This window comes from Penicillium crustosum (assembly GCF_028827405.1).
Source record: "Penicillium crustosum strain IBT 35664 chromosome Unknown utg000001l_segment0_segment0, whole genome shotgun sequence".
NCBI classification, from domain to species: Eukaryota; Fungi; Ascomycota; class Eurotiomycetes; order Eurotiales; family Aspergillaceae; genus Penicillium; species Penicillium crustosum.
In genome coordinates this window covers 4,980,356-4,997,876 of record NW_026623122.1, presented here as the reverse complement: position 1 = coordinate 4,997,876, position 17,521 = coordinate 4,980,356, and the positions used below count along the sequence as shown (strand labels likewise).

At 48.7% G+C, this 17,521-nt stretch overlaps 5 protein-coding genes across 5 annotated transcripts; 2 read left to right on the top strand and 3 right to left on the bottom strand.

Moving 5' to 3' along the window:
- Positions 1–440: 440 nt before the first annotated feature.
- N7487_001861 (uncharacterized protein) lies at positions 441–2,182 on the top strand (the record flags this gene model as incomplete). Its single annotated transcript, XM_056869609.1, has 4 exons — positions 441–549; positions 609–699; positions 758–981; positions 1,035–2,182. The coding sequence occupies 4 exons, from the start codon at positions 441–443 to the stop codon at positions 2,180–2,182; spliced, it is 1,572 nt and encodes a 523-aa protein (XP_056734393.1).
- A 327-nt stretch (positions 2,183–2,509) lies between these two features.
- Positions 2,510–4,233, bottom strand: N7487_001860 (YncE family protein; the record flags this gene model as incomplete). Its single annotated transcript, XM_056869608.1, has 6 exons — positions 2,510–2,900; positions 2,963–3,147; positions 3,197–3,613; positions 3,672–3,800; positions 3,861–3,889; positions 3,948–4,233. 6 exons carry the CDS (start codon positions 4,231–4,233, stop codon positions 2,510–2,512), a joined length of 1,437 nt encoding a protein of 478 aa, XP_056734392.1.
- Positions 4,234–5,530: 1,297 nt separating this feature from the next.
- On the top strand, positions 5,531–7,067 carry N7487_001859 (uncharacterized protein; the record flags this gene model as incomplete). Its single annotated transcript, XM_056869607.1, has 6 exons — positions 5,531–5,657; positions 5,761–5,996; positions 6,052–6,245; positions 6,293–6,635; positions 6,688–6,808; positions 6,865–7,067. The coding sequence occupies 6 exons, from the start codon at positions 5,531–5,533 to the stop codon at positions 7,065–7,067; spliced, it is 1,224 nt and encodes a 407-aa protein (XP_056734391.1).
- A 1,028-nt stretch (positions 7,068–8,095) lies between these two features.
- Positions 8,096–10,951, bottom strand: N7487_001858 (dynamin family protein; the record flags this gene model as incomplete). The annotated part of the gene is made up of 3 exons (XM_056869606.1): positions 8,096–8,691; positions 8,740–9,022; positions 9,086–10,951. The coding sequence occupies 3 exons, from the start codon at positions 10,949–10,951 to the stop codon at positions 8,096–8,098; spliced, it is 2,745 nt and encodes a 914-aa protein (XP_056734390.1).
- Positions 10,952–11,633: 682 nt separating this feature from the next.
- On the bottom strand, positions 11,634–17,141 carry N7487_001857 (uncharacterized protein; the record flags this gene model as incomplete). Its single annotated transcript, XM_056869605.1, has 3 exons — positions 11,634–13,809; positions 13,902–15,948; positions 16,016–17,141. 3 exons carry the CDS (start codon positions 17,139–17,141, stop codon positions 11,634–11,636), a joined length of 5,349 nt encoding a protein of 1,782 aa, XP_056734389.1.
- Between the last annotated feature and the right edge of the window lie 380 nt (positions 17,142–17,521).

Below are 17,521 nucleotides of genomic sequence, written 5' to 3'. Positions count from 1 at the left end.
CCCCTCAAATCTTTCCAACCCAAAGGGATTTTTCCCCCTCAGCCCGTTAGCTGATAGGATCACGTCAACTTATCACTAGATCCACTCGTTAAGCTAACCTCGGGGTGTAGGTGAGTGGAGTTGGCTAAAACGCCAAGAGATGGCTGGTATCTTATATGATTCTCAGCAACTCGACTCGGGCATTCCTCCGATGTTACCCCAATAGAGGAATCCAATCATTGGTGCTTTAAATGCTTATCACGCGTGCACCTTGCAGAAATATCGTTCGGATCTACAATCTGAGGTCTACCCCGGACACATTATTTAACTTATCTGTGAGGGGTCACAGGGGCCTTATCACGGCTCGGGCCTACATGCGCCTGTATATGAATGGCCAAGGTCGCTAGAATGTTGGATTTTTCTCTCCCTTTCATGCCACTATAACCATGGTGTCCTTCAAAATGTTTCGACGTAATGCGTCGACAGACGTCGATATCCGATCTCCGGAAGAGAAGGCTTTGGTCCGGCGCCTTGACATGTTCCTAATGACATTCGGCTGTCTTTCACAGGGTGGGTTGCGCTACAGAGTTCTCTCAAAGCTTGAGATCAGCAAAACTGACACCTGTCAGTTATCAAATATCTCGATCAACAGAATATCAACAATGCCTACGTATCTGGCATGAAGGAAGATTTAAACTTGCTCGGAAATGAGCTTAACTTGTGAGTTATCCGAAACATTTCCATGCGGCAAGAGTTGGTGATAGCTAATACTGTCTAGATTCACAACATATTTTAACGTCGCATACTGCATAATGCTAATTCCCTCCCAAATTATCCTCACCTACATACGCCCAAGTTATTGGCTCCCGGGCTTGGAGATTGCATGGGGTGTTCTGACGGGATTGATCGCGATGACGACGAGCGCAAAACAAGTCTACGTTATTCGTGTGTTTCTCGGTCTATGCGAAAGTAGCGCTTGGCCAGGAATGATGACATTATTTAGTATGTCATTCGAAAGTCTTTCCCCGGACACGCCGAATTAACCGACTCTTTAGTGTACTGGTATACCCCAACCGAACTCGCCAAGCGAATGGGATTCTACCACTCCTGCCAAGCGGTCGGCCAAATGCTCTCGGGCGCCATGCAAGCCGCAATCACCGACACTCTCGACGGACGCAACGGACTAGCAGGATGGCGCTGGCTATTCGTGATCAATGCCATAATCACAGTAATCTGGGGATTTGCAGGATTTTTCATGCTGCCCGATCTACCAAACAGACCTAACCCGCGCGCCTTCTGGTTCAAGAAAGTCCACGGCGAGCTTTCGCTAGAACGACTCGCGCGCAATGGTCGCGCCGAGCCAAAGAAGATGACCTGGGCTGGCGTGAAGCGTACATTCTCAGGATGGGTGGTTTACTTCATTGCAGTCCTGTATATTGCAACAGTTCTTGGAACATACGGATATGTGTATTTCGGGCTGTTCCTAAAATCGCTAAAGAACCCCGACGGAAGCGCGAGATGGACTATCTCGCAGGTGAACGTTATCCCCATTGGAGGATCTGCGATCAACGTCGTGTTCGTGTGGATCTGGGCTCTGTTATCTGATTTCTTTGAAACGCGTTGGACACTCATCATTCTTCAGGCGGTTATTGGCATCGTCCCATGCATCATCATGAGCATTTGGACTACACACCCGGCGTCGGTGGCTTTATCTGCTGCTTATGCATCATACTTCATCTCGTATATTTGTCTCGGTACAGCGCCGCTGATCTTCGCCTGGCTCTCTGATCTTATCCCGCAGGATCCAGAGGTACGGTCTCTTGTTGTCGGCGTTGCTGTTGCTGGATACTATGCGATCTCTTCTTGGTCGCAGGTTCTCGTTTGGCCTGCGAGTCAGGCGCCATTTTACAAATATGGGTGGCAGTCTGCATTGGCCTTGTTGGTTCTTGTGATTATCATGACTAGTGTTTTGAGATTTATCGATGTGCGGTACCTCCTACCAAAGCGCGAGGAATTCCGCGCCGTGTTGGAAGACGATATTGTTGCGAATAAAGGGGCTGGTCCGTCAGTCTGTGCAGATCCGGTTGAAGGTCGGTATCGGATAGAGGGAAGCTCGAAGGCGTTTGCAGATGAGATTGAAGGTCGGCAACGGATAGATGGAAGCTCAAAGGTGTCTCCCACGTCAAATGTGCGTGAAGTTTAGCCATCAGAGCTCTAATCGAGTGTCTATTTGTTGATTTGCTTTACTCTCTCTCGGATATTGCACTCTAGTTCACCCTTTTGATTTACCTTCGATACCCAGTTAATTGTCCTTACAAGATTAAATTCCTTTGACTCATTAGAGTAAGTATAGTGGATGTCCATTGGGTAGTAACTAAGAATTAGCCGTAGTATATCCACAGTAAAATACATGGCCCGGAGGCACATGTCAGGCCCAGAAGAGTAAACAATTATATCCCCATCCTCATCATCTCCCATTTCAAATTGACAGTGTCCTGTCTCCTGCTGCTGAGTTGCCAATGGAGATAACTTAGTAGTAGAGAGGGTTCTCAGGATCAGTGAGATCAAAGATCACACTAGAGTGAGGCTTAGCACCACCACGATTGGCGAACTCCTTGGGGAAGTCAATAGAGCGGTTGAAAGAAAGGCTGCCGTCCTCTTGGAGGTCGATGTACAGAGCCTTGAAGTCAGCCGGGGTGTTGATGATACCAATATCGCCAGTTTGGACGAAGTAGTCGGTGACGACCAAGTGCTTCTGGTCGGGAGTGACCTTGAGATAGTGAGGTCCGACGGTAGGCTGGTCCTCATCGGGGTCATCCAGACGCTTAATGTTGTTCAGGTCGCTGATGTCTAGCGCAGCAATGTGGTTGGCTGTGGTAAGAGTGGCGTAGAAGTATTTACCATCCTGGCTGATGTCGGAGCTATTGGAGGATGTTGTTAGCAATGATGTTCGTTGTGAGCAAATAGCAGATGAACTACTTACTAGATAGCAATGGTGTCACGGGCCTTGGGACCGAGATCATAGAGTTCCTCGATCACACCCTGGTTGCCATTGGCGTCCTTTCGCAGAGGGTAAATGACCCAGAGTTGACCCAGGTGCACAGCAGTGGCGATAGCGGCGGATTCCGGGTGTCCGGGAATGAACTTGACATCTTGGATACCGCCACCCTGATTGAGTTAGAAGATGATGCTAATCAGATATCAGGGGTTAGCTTACATTGGGAATGGTAAGGGTGCTGATAATCTTTCGTGAGTCGAGATCCCAGAGGCGCAGTGTATCGGCATGGCGCACTCCAAGACTAGGCTTCAAGATAGTAATCGGCTCGACGAAGTCGGAAGTCAGGATGAGCTTCTTCTCCCAATCGATGCTAAGTCCGTGGGGAGAGAACTGCTTCTCAAGAATGTTGAGGGTTCCCTCCACATCCTCAGGCCATTCGTGAATGATGTTAAAATCGGCATCAGTCTCAACGAGACGGCCGGGAGAAGTACCAACGGCCGAGCCCATGTAGGTGATGAAGAATCCACCATCTGGCTTTGCCCGGACTTCATCCGCAATGGATGCAAGGATACCGCGGTTACTCTTGAGGAACTTGGGGCGGTAAGGGTTGGAGGTATCAAAGTAGAAGCCGGTATCCTAATGAAAGATTAGATGTGCTGCGGAAAGCACATTGGGGGAAAAAAATTATACATACTTGAGTCTTCAAGAGAGATAGCAATCCACCACCCCAGATGGTCTTTCCATCCAGAGAGGGACCCAGGTGGTGAGGGTCATTGCCGCTGCTGGGCACATCTGTGACCCACAAAAGGGTTCCAAAAGTGTCCTAAAGTTGAATTAGCAAATAAGTTCAGGCTAGTCTCCACCAAGATCATGATTGGCCTACATCATCCAAACTGTAGGTGGCAAGGAAGTCTACCAATGATAGTTAGCATCGTCTCCTCTCTATAATCTGCCATTCGTAGATCCATACCTTTATGGAACTTGTCTGCCGAGCCAGTCCAGAAATAACCAATCTTCTTTGGCTTGATATCGCTCGACTCGAAGGGAGGACTCTCCAGTGGAGGAGTAGGGACTTGCAAAATAGGCAGGGGAGGAGCGTTGCTCGTCAAAGGCTCGGTCACTCCAGGAATGGTGGGAATGAGAGGAGGCAAAGAAAGACACTCCCCGAGAGCAACCAAAGACGCGATAGAAGCAATAGAGTACTTCATCTTGTTGATGAGAAGGATTGAGCAGGATTGCGTTGGTGTGATGAGCATATTTGCGGGAAATCTTGAGAGTTTATATACCCGGGTGCGCCTTCATGTCGTCCCAAATGGGGCATCGTTTTGCTCTTCCCCTGAATCATCTCGACATCTCGACAGTAACAACACAGAGCACGCAAAGAGGTCAAATTTTGGGTTCGTGTGATATTCCAAATTCCTCGAGGAGATGCTGATCTGCGAAATGGCGAAATTCATCCCTCAACACCGACATGAGAATTTAGACAATCCCCGACTCGGGATCTGATGTCGGGCCAGTTGGCCTCGTATTCAGAGCTTTTCTGACAAGTCAAACCGTGGAGATTCTTCCTAATCTTGAAGAGATGTCGTGATTGAGGTTAATCCAAAGTCTCGAGAGAGGGACTACAAGTTCGTGAAATCAATAGTTCGAACCCAAAACGTGCCTCTAGTAAGAGGTGATCTATACCATTCCTCAGCCTCGCCCTGGCTATCAGCGCCACTGATATGTGATGGACGAACAGGTAGCGGAACTAGGGCTTAAGGAACCCCATAATTTCCGGAATAGGAAAGGTCCAAGAATCGCCCTCGAAGATCACCATAGCCCACATTCAACAGTTCAGCACTCAAGCAAGGTACGGTATTGAGATCTGGGGGGGTCCAAGCAAAGTGCGAGTTCTGATTTGAGTTGACTAGTAACAAAGAGGTCAAAGTAGAGGAATGATCCGCGCATGCCAAGAAATGTGGGATCTATGTACTCATTAAAGGTACCGATGAGGTGATCTAGGGTCAATCTTCCCAGGGTCAATCTCCACCTTTCGAGAATCCCGAGAAACAAATTGCCGAAAATATCTGTCAGGTCCCTGGATCGACCTTTCTAATTTCCCCATGGAGACTATAAACACGGGCGAACCTGCAGCGATTTCGACATGATGCCAAGAATGTTGTTATATTCTTCGCCATGCTTAGCTTTGCCCCAACACATTTCGATCAATTATTCCTCCAGTTGGCTTCTTTTTACAAAGACTTCCGCGAGAAGCGAGATGAATACTCCATAGATCAGCCTGAATTGCATCATCTCGTGATTCTGTTTATACTTTCTGCTAACTCGTGGCGTTCTGATCAATTTCATTAGGATCAACATCACGATACCGAGCAACTAGGGAGCGGAATATTGAAATTAGCTAAATTCCTAAGGCCTATGCTCATCGGGATTTGGGGGGTGGGGTATTGGTTGTCTAAATGTAATATATAACTGGGATGACTCCAGGCTTCTTGGCTTGAGGCACCCAGGTCCAAATCCCATTCTTGTGCACATTCCTTTCCTTCATCCAAGATGAAGTCCCAAAGCCTCGCGCTCTTTGGACTATTTGTTACCTCTGCTTTTGCAGTACCTCGTACCAAAAGGCAGGATAGTGGTAATGACCAGCCGATTAGCGGTGCTAAAGGAGCCCCAATTCTAGGTAAGTCTAGCAAAATCTTGGAAGCTTCCAAGGCTGGAAGATTGGAAGATCTCTTCTTTGATACCAGTCAGCTTGATACATGCTTACAGCTGTCTATCTATAGGTGGAACAAACAAAGCCCTCGACCTTCAAAACCCAGACCAGTTCCGCACTGCCAGCACTGATAATGGCTTTGTGCCCAATGTCAAGTGGAGCTTTTCTGAGTCTCAGACTCGGTTGTTCCCAGGCGGCTGGTCTCGGGAGCAAGTCATTCAGGACTTGCCCCAGAGTCATGATATTGCAGGCGCCCAGCAGCATCTGAAGAAAGGCGCTATCCGCGAACTGCACTGGCACCGTACGGTTAGTGGCCGCAATTATATACTTCCTGTGGCACATTACTTACTTTTGCATCCAGGCCGAGTGGGGATTTGTCTATAACGGCTCTCTCCTTCTGTCCGGCGTTGATGAAAACGGTGGTTTCACCACTGAGGTTCTTGAAACTGGTGATATATGGTATTTCCCTAAGGGTGTAGCGCATAATGTCCAGGGTCTGGACGATGAGAACGAGTACCTTCTCGCCTTTGATGATGGTGACTTCGAGAAGATCGGGTATGTTCCATTCCCGACTTTACAAACTCAATATACTAACTAAGAAGAACTACCTTCATGGTCGATGACTGGATTGCGCACACTCCTAGGGATGTTCTCGCCAAGAACTTTGGTGTTGACCCTAAGGTCTTTGACTCGGTTCCTGCAAAGTTCCCTTATATTCTCAACGGCACTGTCAGTGAAGACCTCGCCAAGGCTCCCGTGGGTACATTGAGAGGCGATAATTCATACGTCTACCACACCTACAAGCACCCTTCAGAGCCTGTCCCTGGTCACGGTGGAACATTCCGCAAGATTGATTCTACCAACTTCCCTATTTCAAAGACTCTTGCTGCTGCGATTGTGGAACTAGAGCCCAAGGGTCTTCGTGAGCTCCACTGGCACCCTAATGTAAGTTTACGAATATGTGTCTCGAAGAGGAACTTTGCTAACCACTATCTAGGCTGAGGAATGGCTCTACTTCCACCAGGGTCACGCTCGTGCTACTGTCTTTATTGGTGACTCGAAGGCCCGCACCTTTGACTTCCAAGCGGGTGACACCGGTGTTTTCCCCGACAATAGCGGTAAGTAGACCGACTTCTCCTGTGACCTAGCAAAGATGCTAATTCTCATTAAAAAGGGCACTATATCGAGAACACCTCTGAGACGGAGAAACTTGTTTGGATCGAGCTCTACAAGAGCGACCGCGTCGCTGATATCTCCCTGGCTCAGTGGTTGGCTTTGACTCCTGCTGATACGGTTGCCAACGTCCTGAAGATCGACATTGAAGTAGTCAAGCAGATCAAGAAGCAGAAGCAAGTTCTTGTTCAGGGCAAGAAATAATTTGGCATTGGCGTATTGCCATGTCTGTGGATTGACCTAGCAGCGTATATGCAGGGTTTCTACCCTCGGGCTACATACACTGGTCAATTTGATTTCTTTTTATTCTATATTTATCTAGGACTTCATCGTCCAATTTCCAAACTTAACTTTTTGTAATATATCCATGGATGACCCCAGTCTTATCAACAAAACTGCATCCTATCGCTAGTGGGTTTTTTTAAATGCCCTGCCCCTCTTCCTTGTAGTTCAGTTCTTCTCTCTCCTGTCCACAAACCCGAGAGAACATGTCATCCGTAATTAAATTTCCCTTCCATTTACCCATGATCATTGTCAATACATCCTTCTATCGGCCCATATAACTCCCGCGGTCTCCTCGAGTCAAGGACCCCCGAATCTCGGAAACCCATGGGTCGGCCCGAAACCCACTCCGCTCCACTTAAATCCATATACTACTATGCTGCAACCTCTAAAATAGACCATCTAGTAGATAACATCTATGCTGCTCCCTTGTCTTAAAGCCTTACGCTTGGAGCCTAGAGGTGGTTTCGCACTCGTTTCATTCATCCCGCCCCTGGGGGAATCGTGCGGAGCTTTCCAAGAGTCGCATAATCCCTCAACCGTATCTCCTATAATATCATTAGGAAACATTCACATCTTTTCGGGGCTCGACATATCCCTACTTCGTGTGACTGATTTAAGTGTTGTAGGGTAAGGCATATACTGAAGTATCGATTCTGGGTCGTAGAAGTCGACGTACGTTCCTTTTCTGTCATGAAAAAGTCTCTGTCAAGTATTCAATTTGTGTTAGTTAGCTACTCCAAAGCACAGGCTTCATTCGAAGGTCGTCAAAATAACGGCGCTCTTGTACTGCTAGGTATTTTGATACATAGCCGATAAAGGAAAAGGCCACTAACAAAAGGCAAGAGGGAAAAAAGAAAAACAGAAAAAAGGGAAGCAGATAAAACACAAAAAGCATGATAAAAGTTTCTTGGTGTCAAGATAAAGAGCAAAGAATCACCTATTCGTACCTACCGCCGGGAACTATTGCTCAATTGAGCCAATGGCACGGTGCTCTCACCTTTAGACTGAGAGTTACCGGAAGGCGAAGTAAATAAAGGGGTTGGCTGATTTGGGGGCTTATTTGAACTACCAGATGAAGCCGCACCTGTGCTGGGAGCTGTAGTCGAACCAAATGCGGGTGATCCAAATGGACTAGATGTGGCTTCTCCTTGGAACAAAAAGCTGGAAGGGGCTCCTCCTTGAGACAAAGAGCTTGAACCAGAGAAGGAGCCGAAACCAGAGCCAGAGCCATAGTTAGAGCTGAATGGGCCGCCACCAAACACGGGTTGTGAGCCTTTCTGGTTACCAAAAGAGTTTCCCATAGTACCGGTACTCTTGTTCTTGGTAGACCCTGCCCCAGCGGATAGAGTTCCAAACCGCCCTGGCGCAACCAAGTTGGGGCCCGAGCTAATATGAGTAGACTGGGAAGTAGGCACTGGGCTTGCCACCCTGGTGGATGGAGTTCCAAACGGCCCTGGAGCAAACAAGTTGGGGCCCGAGCTAGTGTGAGTAGGCTGAGAAACCGACACTGAGCTTGCCGCCCGAGGAGTTTTAATTTTGCGGGCTAGTTTAAATCAGCCCAGGTTCCCTTCAGTAAAATAGAACGACTTACACGACTCAGTCCGAGTAGTTGAGTTGACAACAGCGGACCTTGGGGTGACCTTCCGAATATTGAATTTGCTTAATGTGCGTGAGCCAGCTTGTAGCTTCTCCAATTCCTGGGTTAGGCGATCTCTCTCATCCACAATATACGAAGGCTCAGCGGCAATCTCCTGAACCTGTTTGTCTTCCATGTTGTTGACTGTCTGGCTAGTAAGAATGCTACCCAGAGGACCAAGCAGACAATTTTCAATTCCGAGTGTGGCGACATTATCAATGAAAGTGATGATTGCGGTCTGTTATTATTAGCACTCTCTCGATTCAGGTTATGATTGAATAATAGGTTGATGCGGACTCACATCGTAATATGCTTGCATCTGATCAACAATGTCTGCTGCTGCAAACAGGTTGCTTGTCGATTCCAGCTGGCTATTGACTTCTCGAAGCCGCTCAATAGTAGTGGACTTATCTTCGGAATGAGTTCCTAGTTTCAAGGCCTGTTCCAACCTATCGATTTGGCGATCACTCCTGGCTTTCTGGATTTTCGTGAGAAAGCTTTTGCCTAGAGGCAATGGATGTCCTCGTTTATTGTATGCGGTAAGCTCATCTAGCTTTGCCAGTAGATGATCTTTCATTTTCTCCAGCTCAGGATCAAGAATGTTACCCAGTAAGAGGTTGTAGGTGTGGTCATTGGCGAGATGTTGCAAGAGAAGGCTGATGAAATCTCTAACAGCATCCCAAGACTTGGTCAAATGTTCTCGAGCAATTTCTTCCCACGGCTTGGATTGCTCTCGAAAAAGCTTTCCCACCAAAAGTTGATTGGCACTTCCTGGAAGCTCAATTCCTCGATTTTGGCGCGCTTGTATGCTGACTTCATGTTCAATATCGGATCTGGGCCTGAGGTCCGGTGTTCTGATATGCGTGTAGGGGTTTCCAATCTCAGAAACCATTTCAAGATTAAATTTCCCAATTAATTGGCTGCACCCGATAGTGTACATAGCATCAGCGAAATATTCGTTTAGTTCACGAATAACGGCACGCAAACGCCGAAGATCTTGATCGAGAGGCCCTGTCTCGTTATCTAATCCGCCGAAGAAGTCATCTGTGTACATGCCATCTAATGCTTGGGCGGTGATACGCTCGAAGTTGCTGCTAATGTTGAGCAGAAATCCCTTCTGTTGCTGGAGAGTACCTCGGGGCGGTCCCAGTTTACTCAGTCTGGATTGTCGATCGAGGACCTTTTCATGGATATCAACGATGAGACCTGGGAGATTGCGCTGGATATGTTTCAATAGAATAGAACTTAGTCGACGTCGAAAATTGTCAATTCCCATACAATCCGCCGGAACAGAGCCCCAGTTTCCTTGAGCAAAGAATTCCTTCTCTTTCCTATCTCTTTCGTCGTCCGACGCGTTTCGAGTTTCAAAGGACCTATTTCGTAACGCGTGCCACCCGAGCTTTAACGGAACTTTCTCGTTCTTGAGAATCTGCAGCCAAGACGCTTCTTCATCGGAATGAGCTTCAAGTATGTCAGGCTGCGTGATGATTCCGATAGTACGCTCTCGTGACTCGTCGAATTCCTCCGCCATATTCAAAACTCGTTGATTGTGGTAGTCATTCTTTGCCGAAACTACAGCCAGAATGATGCTGCGCTTGTTTTCCATGTAGCGTTTGGTGATATCATGAACAATCTCAATCCCTTGCTCATCCTGGGATGTGCTGTGGGATGTATAGAGACCAGGTAGATCAACGAGTGTCAACTCTGGCTTATCGGGTCCCGATATTTCAACTTTAAGAATGTCGTCGCTGAATCCATCGCCAGTGATGCCCATGCATTCCTTGGCTTTCTCAATCAGAGACTCTAGCTGACTACTGTTGGTGACCTCAGCCGGTGCAAATGCTTCAATCATCTGGCGCTCTCCTTTACTCGTTCGAGATGACCCAGGTTCGATGGACACCTTGAACCGGGGTGCTGGATGGCGACGCAGAATAACCTCTGTCGGGAATCGAGTGCAGACACTACTCTTCATTGGAAAACGCACACGAGAAACGGCCTCAAGGACAGAGCTTTTGCCGCTGGATTGGTTTCCACAGACAATGAGCTGCGGCAACCCGACAAGTCCGCCGACTCCGATGGCGCGAAGATCATCAATCTTATCAAGAAGAGGACCTTGCTCCGTCTGCAGCTGATGGAGGGCGATATCTACCTCGGTCGAGCCAGACATGGTGATGTTGATATCTTGATCAGACAATTTGGGGATAATCTCAAACGATTTCCACTTGAAAGAGTGTAGGAATTAAACAAGAGGGATGATATTTCGAACTCGCAGAATTCGGGGGCCGTGTCTACGTTCTGCGGCGCAGTCACTTTGCATTGCTTCAAACGCATCTAAGATATCTAGTGCATTGAATCCCTGCTCGGCCCCATTTTGCTTGTATCATAGAGGGACGAACACCAATCAAATAGTAGCCAGGGAAATTAGATGTAACAAAAGTCGGAAAAATAAATCCGGTCAATGATCTACGATTAAAATAGTTCAAAAAAAAGGCAGGCCCGGCTATAATTCGGAGTATAAAAATAGAGGTTCGAGTCATCACACCTATTTCAGATCGAGGCAAAGGCATGAGGCTCTATCTCATTCTATTCTATCATGATGTACTACAACAAAGCAAAAAGCACGAACAGGCTAGCAACAATAAAAGATGTCAAAAATGCCAGAATTGATTTGATATCCAACTCCGGTAATGCGCTGATGCTGTGCAAACACAAAAGACCAAGCGTGGCTAATTCCAACTCGAGGACCAACAAAACTCCATACACGCCGCCAACAATGCTCAAATCACACGCGCTCCTCGCGTGATGGGGGAATGAAAAAATCGCAATACAAGAATAACAAAGAATATAACCTAATTTTTGATCGCTTTCCTCCGCAATACACCAAGTTGCTCCAGTCTGTCCCACGCTTTGTTCATATCAGAGCACTCATCGCCCAATGAGGGCCGAAGGGTTAGCCCGTCGAGGGTGTGGAGGGTGCCACTTGTGCCAGCGTAGAGCAAAAGCTCTAGCACTCTTCGGCGCAGGCGCGTGGCTTGATCGAGATGCCTTAAGTACTTCACATCCGCGTGCGGGTCGGCGAGCGGGAGTGTGTATGGGTCGTCGATTTCGATATCTCTTTCTGTCTTCGGCTCATCCCCAATGGTGGCGCGATGAGAGATCTGGTCGTCATTTCCGAGTTCAGCTAGAGCATCGGAAAGATCCCGATGGATTCCTTGGTGTCGGACGACTGCTTGTTCTTGGGACTTCAGTTTCTTGCGATCGGGATTACCACTGCCAGTCACCGTTGGAGGATAAAATCCGATAGTCAATGGGTTCCCACGGAGATCAATCTTGCGTAAGGAACACGCAGTTCCTTTTCCGGTTTTTCCTAGTCGACTAAGGATTTGGCAGACCCTTCTCATCCTTGAGAGACGGTTACCAACGATCATCAGTCTAGCAAGACAATTCATTCCAACCAGTGGCTCAACATCATCAACCGAGTTGAAATTCAAGTTCAGGACCTTGAGATTTGGGAAGCTCAAAGCAAAGTCACTTGGGAGAGTTTTCAACGTGCACGCAGCTAGATCAAGAAGTTGAAGTCGTAGTAGCGGAGCAGAAGGGCACACACTTTGGTGGGAAAGCTTGTTCGAGGACAAAAAGACTTTACGAACATCCTTGACAAGACCCAAATCAATATCCAGGCTGTGTTCAACGTCCTTTTCTTTTGACGGTGTCTGCTCTCGGAGAGACAGTACCTCGAGATTGTGGCAATTCTCAAGGCCAAGAACGGTAGACAGATGGTTTTGATCGAGGTAAAGAAGGCTGACAGACGGGAAAGCTCGTGCATCTAAAGCCTCCAATTTATTTTCAGAGAGTTTCAGGGCGCGAAGACTGATAAGGGATGCAGAAGAGTCAAAGCGGCTAATCTGGTTGGCGCTAAGATCAAGAGTAGCAAGTGACGGAAGCCATTCGACATTCCGAACTGATGTGAGGCAGTTGTGGCTCAAATCAAGATCACGAAGGCGTGTCAACTCGGACCCTTCAAAATCCACTGCAGTGATGGAATTGTTGCTCAGCTTCAGGCTTAGCAAGCCATTCAGATCAAGAATGCCGTCGATATTACGGATCTGATTGTCATTCGCCTTCAATTCCCTGAGATGAATCAGGCTCGAGAAGCCATCCAACGTCTCGATATCGTTTCCTGAAACGTCCAAATACTGCAGATTGACCATGTGGCTCCAGGGAGTCAGGTTAGAGAGGCAGTTTCTAGGGATCTTGAGGGTTCTGAGGGTTGAGGGAATGCCACTCAATTGACCAATGTCGTTATCAGAAACATCCAACTCCTCTAGTCGGGGGCAAAATTCGTTCAGCTTGTGCAGAGTGATCAATCCCTTCTGGCGCAGGACAAGGCGGCGCACATGTTCCCAATAAGGCTCGTATGGTTCCACGTCTGTAATATGCTTGATCAAATCTTCAGTTGCAAGTGCGAACGTCCCGTGCACTTGTCGCAAAGAGGAGGGATTTGTACGTTGGGCCACATAACTCATTTCAAGTTTCAGGGGTTTGTCGCCTTGGTTGACGGTGAAGTCCGGAAGTGGACTGAGGTGGAAGCTATAGCTCGTGTCGGGCCCAGCGCTCTGGAGAGGTACCAAAGAATGCTCTACCTCGGTTCTGGCGGGCGTTTCTTGGACATGCAGGGAATCATTCCTGCGGACGAGGCTTTGGTCATCAATGGTCTCCTCATTCCTCTCCTCAATTCTCGAGATAGGACGTCGAATGAACGGCTGTCCGCCGACTGAAGTTTGGCGCCCTGTGGGAGGAACAGATGACCGTATTTGGCCATTTTCATGGTCTGCCTGGGCTGCAGCTTCGTCTGGCACAATCCCATGGTAGGTATGGTTCACGTTCAGGTCAGGTTGGGCGTCATCGGGCTCACCGCGAGAAGAGGGGCGTGAAACAAGAGGTGATGAAAGATTCAGTGTGGCAACGCGTGCTTGTTTTCCGAGAGATCGGGGGTCTTTGAAGACAACGGCTCGTCGCGCTGGGCTTCAGGTTTTCCTTGCTCAGAAATTTTCCTTTCTGCGGCCTCGTCTGTGCCCCATGATGTAACTCTTGTCCCAGTGTTAGGAACACTTGACGTGAAGCGAGTGAATCTTGATTGGACCGAGCTTGCACCGAGGGATGGTTCTCCGTCCCTCGTATGTGGCCGAACATCAGGTTTCTTCGGGGATGGGTTCGCAGCCAAAGGACTGCGGGCCTTAATTTGCTCTCGGTCAGCGGGAGCATCGCTCTTTGTAGGAGAATCGAGGCCATGGACTCTCATCATCTCCTGGAGCTCGTCTACACTGAGATCTGGAATATCTCTGAATGGGTCATCAGCCTCCTCGGCTGGCTCAGAGACCGGTGCCTGTTGTTCTTCCACGTCATCTTTCACCCATTGATTCTTCGAGCGGTCATACTTGAACCCATTGACCTCATTCGGAATAAGGTGGGCTACAAGGTCAGAGGCCAGCATACCCTTCACTTGGGAGCCTTGCGAGGAGCCGGTGGGCACGGAGGTGACGCTAAACCCAGACATTTGTGTGTTGATAGTCATCAGATCCTGGGCAATGTTTTCCGCGGTGTCATCAGTCATGCCACTAGTCTTTCGTTTCCTCGGTCCATGAATTCGGATATTCTGTGAGTTAGATTCACCGAGCTCAGTTCGGCCCTCGTCCTGACCATGCCGAGCATGCAGGGACATTTCCCGATCATTCGGATCATCTTGCTCCTGGTATTTTTTCAGGTGACTCAAGATCAGTGGATTCAACTCCTTCACCTCTCTTAATTTGCGAAGATCCGTTCCGTCACGGCTAGGGGGCCGAGAAAAGGCTTCCCGGGTGGATTCATCGTCGTCGCTGAACTCGTCGCCTTCACTTTCCACGTCAGACTCATGTACACTTGTCAATCCAGCCGCACCTCGTCCTTTGGATCTGATCAAATCCATGATCTTGGTGGCCTCGTTTAAATAATCCTGAGTCGTGATAGATCCTTTTCGTGATGTATCGCTTGTCCCAGTAATCTTCACTAGCGGAACGTCGCCATCAAGGGAAAAGGAATCAGAATAATCATTATTTTCGAAGTTTGATTCGGAGAAATCTCTGTGTGGTGCAATATGGCTTTCCCCGTCTGTTCGTATTTGGCTTGGTGTGGGGGTTCGAGGTCGCTGTCTCGATTGAGAAAGGCCCGGCGGAGCAAGATAGTCGCTATTTTCGAGCTGTACACCATGTTGCAATAGGCTTCGTTGTAACAATGACATGCTGTCACCATACTTCTGAGGCGAACCGCCATTGGCGCTGTGATAGGGATCGGCGCTATTGTTTCTCATGATTGTTCGGCGCCGTTTGGGGGTGGGGTCCATGCCGGGGGCCCGTGGTACTCGCTTCACATCAGGGGCCATATTTTCCTTGTTGTTCGCACGAGTCCCGTGCCGCACATCATCAAAGAAATCCTGGCGCATCCAAGCAGATGGTTTCCTGGTGAATCCCGAGCTTGCAGATCTGCTGTAATGGTATAGCCCCTGCTGTGAAGGGCCACGAAGATATTGTTGTCGAGTTGACGATCGCTTTCGTGAAGACGGACGGGACCCAAATCCTCCGGCCTCATCATACACCAATTTGTGCTCGTAGGGGCTGGTATCTGAGAAATCAAACTTGTCCAACTCGCCACCGCCGAATTGACTGATCCGATGTGCGGCATTACGGGATCCAAGACGTTCGTTTCGCCTAGGAGAGAGCTCCTGCAATGGTTCATGTCTCGCATTTAAAAAGCTGCGGTTTTCGCCCTTTCTTCGCGCTTCTTCTGAGGGCGAAGGGGGCTCCTCCCCTTCTGAATTGTCGCTGAAATTGTCTTCAAACTGGCTCATGCGCCGGAGAAGTCTGTTATTGGTAAAGGTGTCATGGTCACCGAATAGCTTCAATGGACTTCCTGATGACGGCATCTTGGCTTCATTTTCTGCTCCAGCCGTGGATGGCCGAACATGAGACGAGGAAGGACGCGGTAGACCAGGTGACGCGGTCTTGTGAGGGGGGGTTAAACAAGGGAGAACTTCGGATTTTAGAGTTGGCGAGGGTTGTGGGGGACAAACGGTGCGAGGGAAAGGGCGAAGGGGAGAATCGCCGAGGGAAGGAGCGGTTTCCTCGCCGACTGTGGAAGTCCACCGTCCCCATAGACAGATCCTTGGGTAAAGAATGACTTGTCACGTCTAGCAAACTATCATCTCGTGGAGACCCATCCGCGTGAGGTTCACTGTGGTTGTAGAAGAGGAGGCTATCGCTTGCGGGGGAGTCCGAGCGACTATCGTTTTTGATAGACAGGCTTTCCAACTTGTTGGTGACCTGCTTCAGCGCAGACTTAATGACTTCTGAAGTCCCATTACCATCAACAGTGTTGTTGCGGGAGAAGGTTATGGGTGTGATCCCCTCGTTGCGCAGATCCTCCAGCCCACTAGCTGTACGGAGCTGTGTATTCCCCGCTTGTGAGAACCCTTCCTGGTCCCAATCCACATCTAAGCGCCCATTATTCTCCCGATGAGCGCGACTGACGGTTCCTTCCGGCGATCGGTCGCTAGTATCCCTTTCATCCTCATTTACGACGCGCGCGTCATCCTCACCACCGTTGTCCTTGTCTCCATCCTGTCGCGAAGGTGTGTCTGTGAAATCCCACAGATGGTCGTCCTGCTTCGTAAACGGGGTAGAGCCTGCTTGCGCCGTTGCAGCACCAGGTGTAGGCGGCTTAAACACGCTTTCGAGTCCCATCGGTGCGAACAGGTCCCGTTGTTCGCCGGGGGCGATTTCCCCGCGCACTAGTCGCCTGCGCCATTCTGGCGTACCCTCTTTTGTATCCTTGTCTTTCTTCGATTTGATCTGAACCGTGCCGTCGAATTCGGATTGTGTGGAGGTTTTGGAGACGTTTGAGACCGATCGTAGAGGGGAGCGCGTATCCATTGAGGGCTGCCTGCGAGCCGCACCCGGGGTGGGCTTGGGACTGACCTTTGGACTTTTGGTGTTGGTCTTTGGGTTGGTCTTGGGAGTACTGGATTTCAAACTACCCGGGGCAGGCGACCGTGGTTTGCGTGTTTTGGGTGTTCGGGGAGTCTTTGGAGTCGGAGGTTCTCTTCTATGGAAATGACATGGTCGGGTCACCTTATCCTTTTTGTTGCTTCCCGGGGATTGTTGTTCTAAGGAACGGCGGGCAGGCACAGGAATGCGACTAGGGGTTCCCTGCTGACTGGTTTTAGGCGATTCTGGTAGAACAGGTAGAATAGGTGCTGGACTGCTGGGCGAAGCTGGAGAGGGCCAGTCGTCTGACAGACTATCCAACCATGGTTGGTTGCTCATTTTCAACCTTTGTTATGATGCCGGTACGCGTTCCGGGTCCAAACAAAACAATCTCACATCCACATCAACATGGAAAGGCATAGATCGGAGCTAATTAAAAGATAATAAGAAGAACGGTGGGTAGAACAGTGCGGAGATGCGGTGTCCAGCGTATCTCCACTTAGCCTGGGAAAGCTCCAGGGCCAGGGCTCCCTTGTTTATTATCTTTTTTGTTTACCTTTTTTTTTTTTGGCTTCCGTCCAGATCAAGATTCTAATTTAATACTATTCCTAGGTAGGATATAATATCATATCGAGATTTTTGAGATCTATCAATTCTATATTTCACCCTAGTTTCCACTATTTTGTTTTGTTTTTGTTTTTTTCTTATTTTTTATTCTG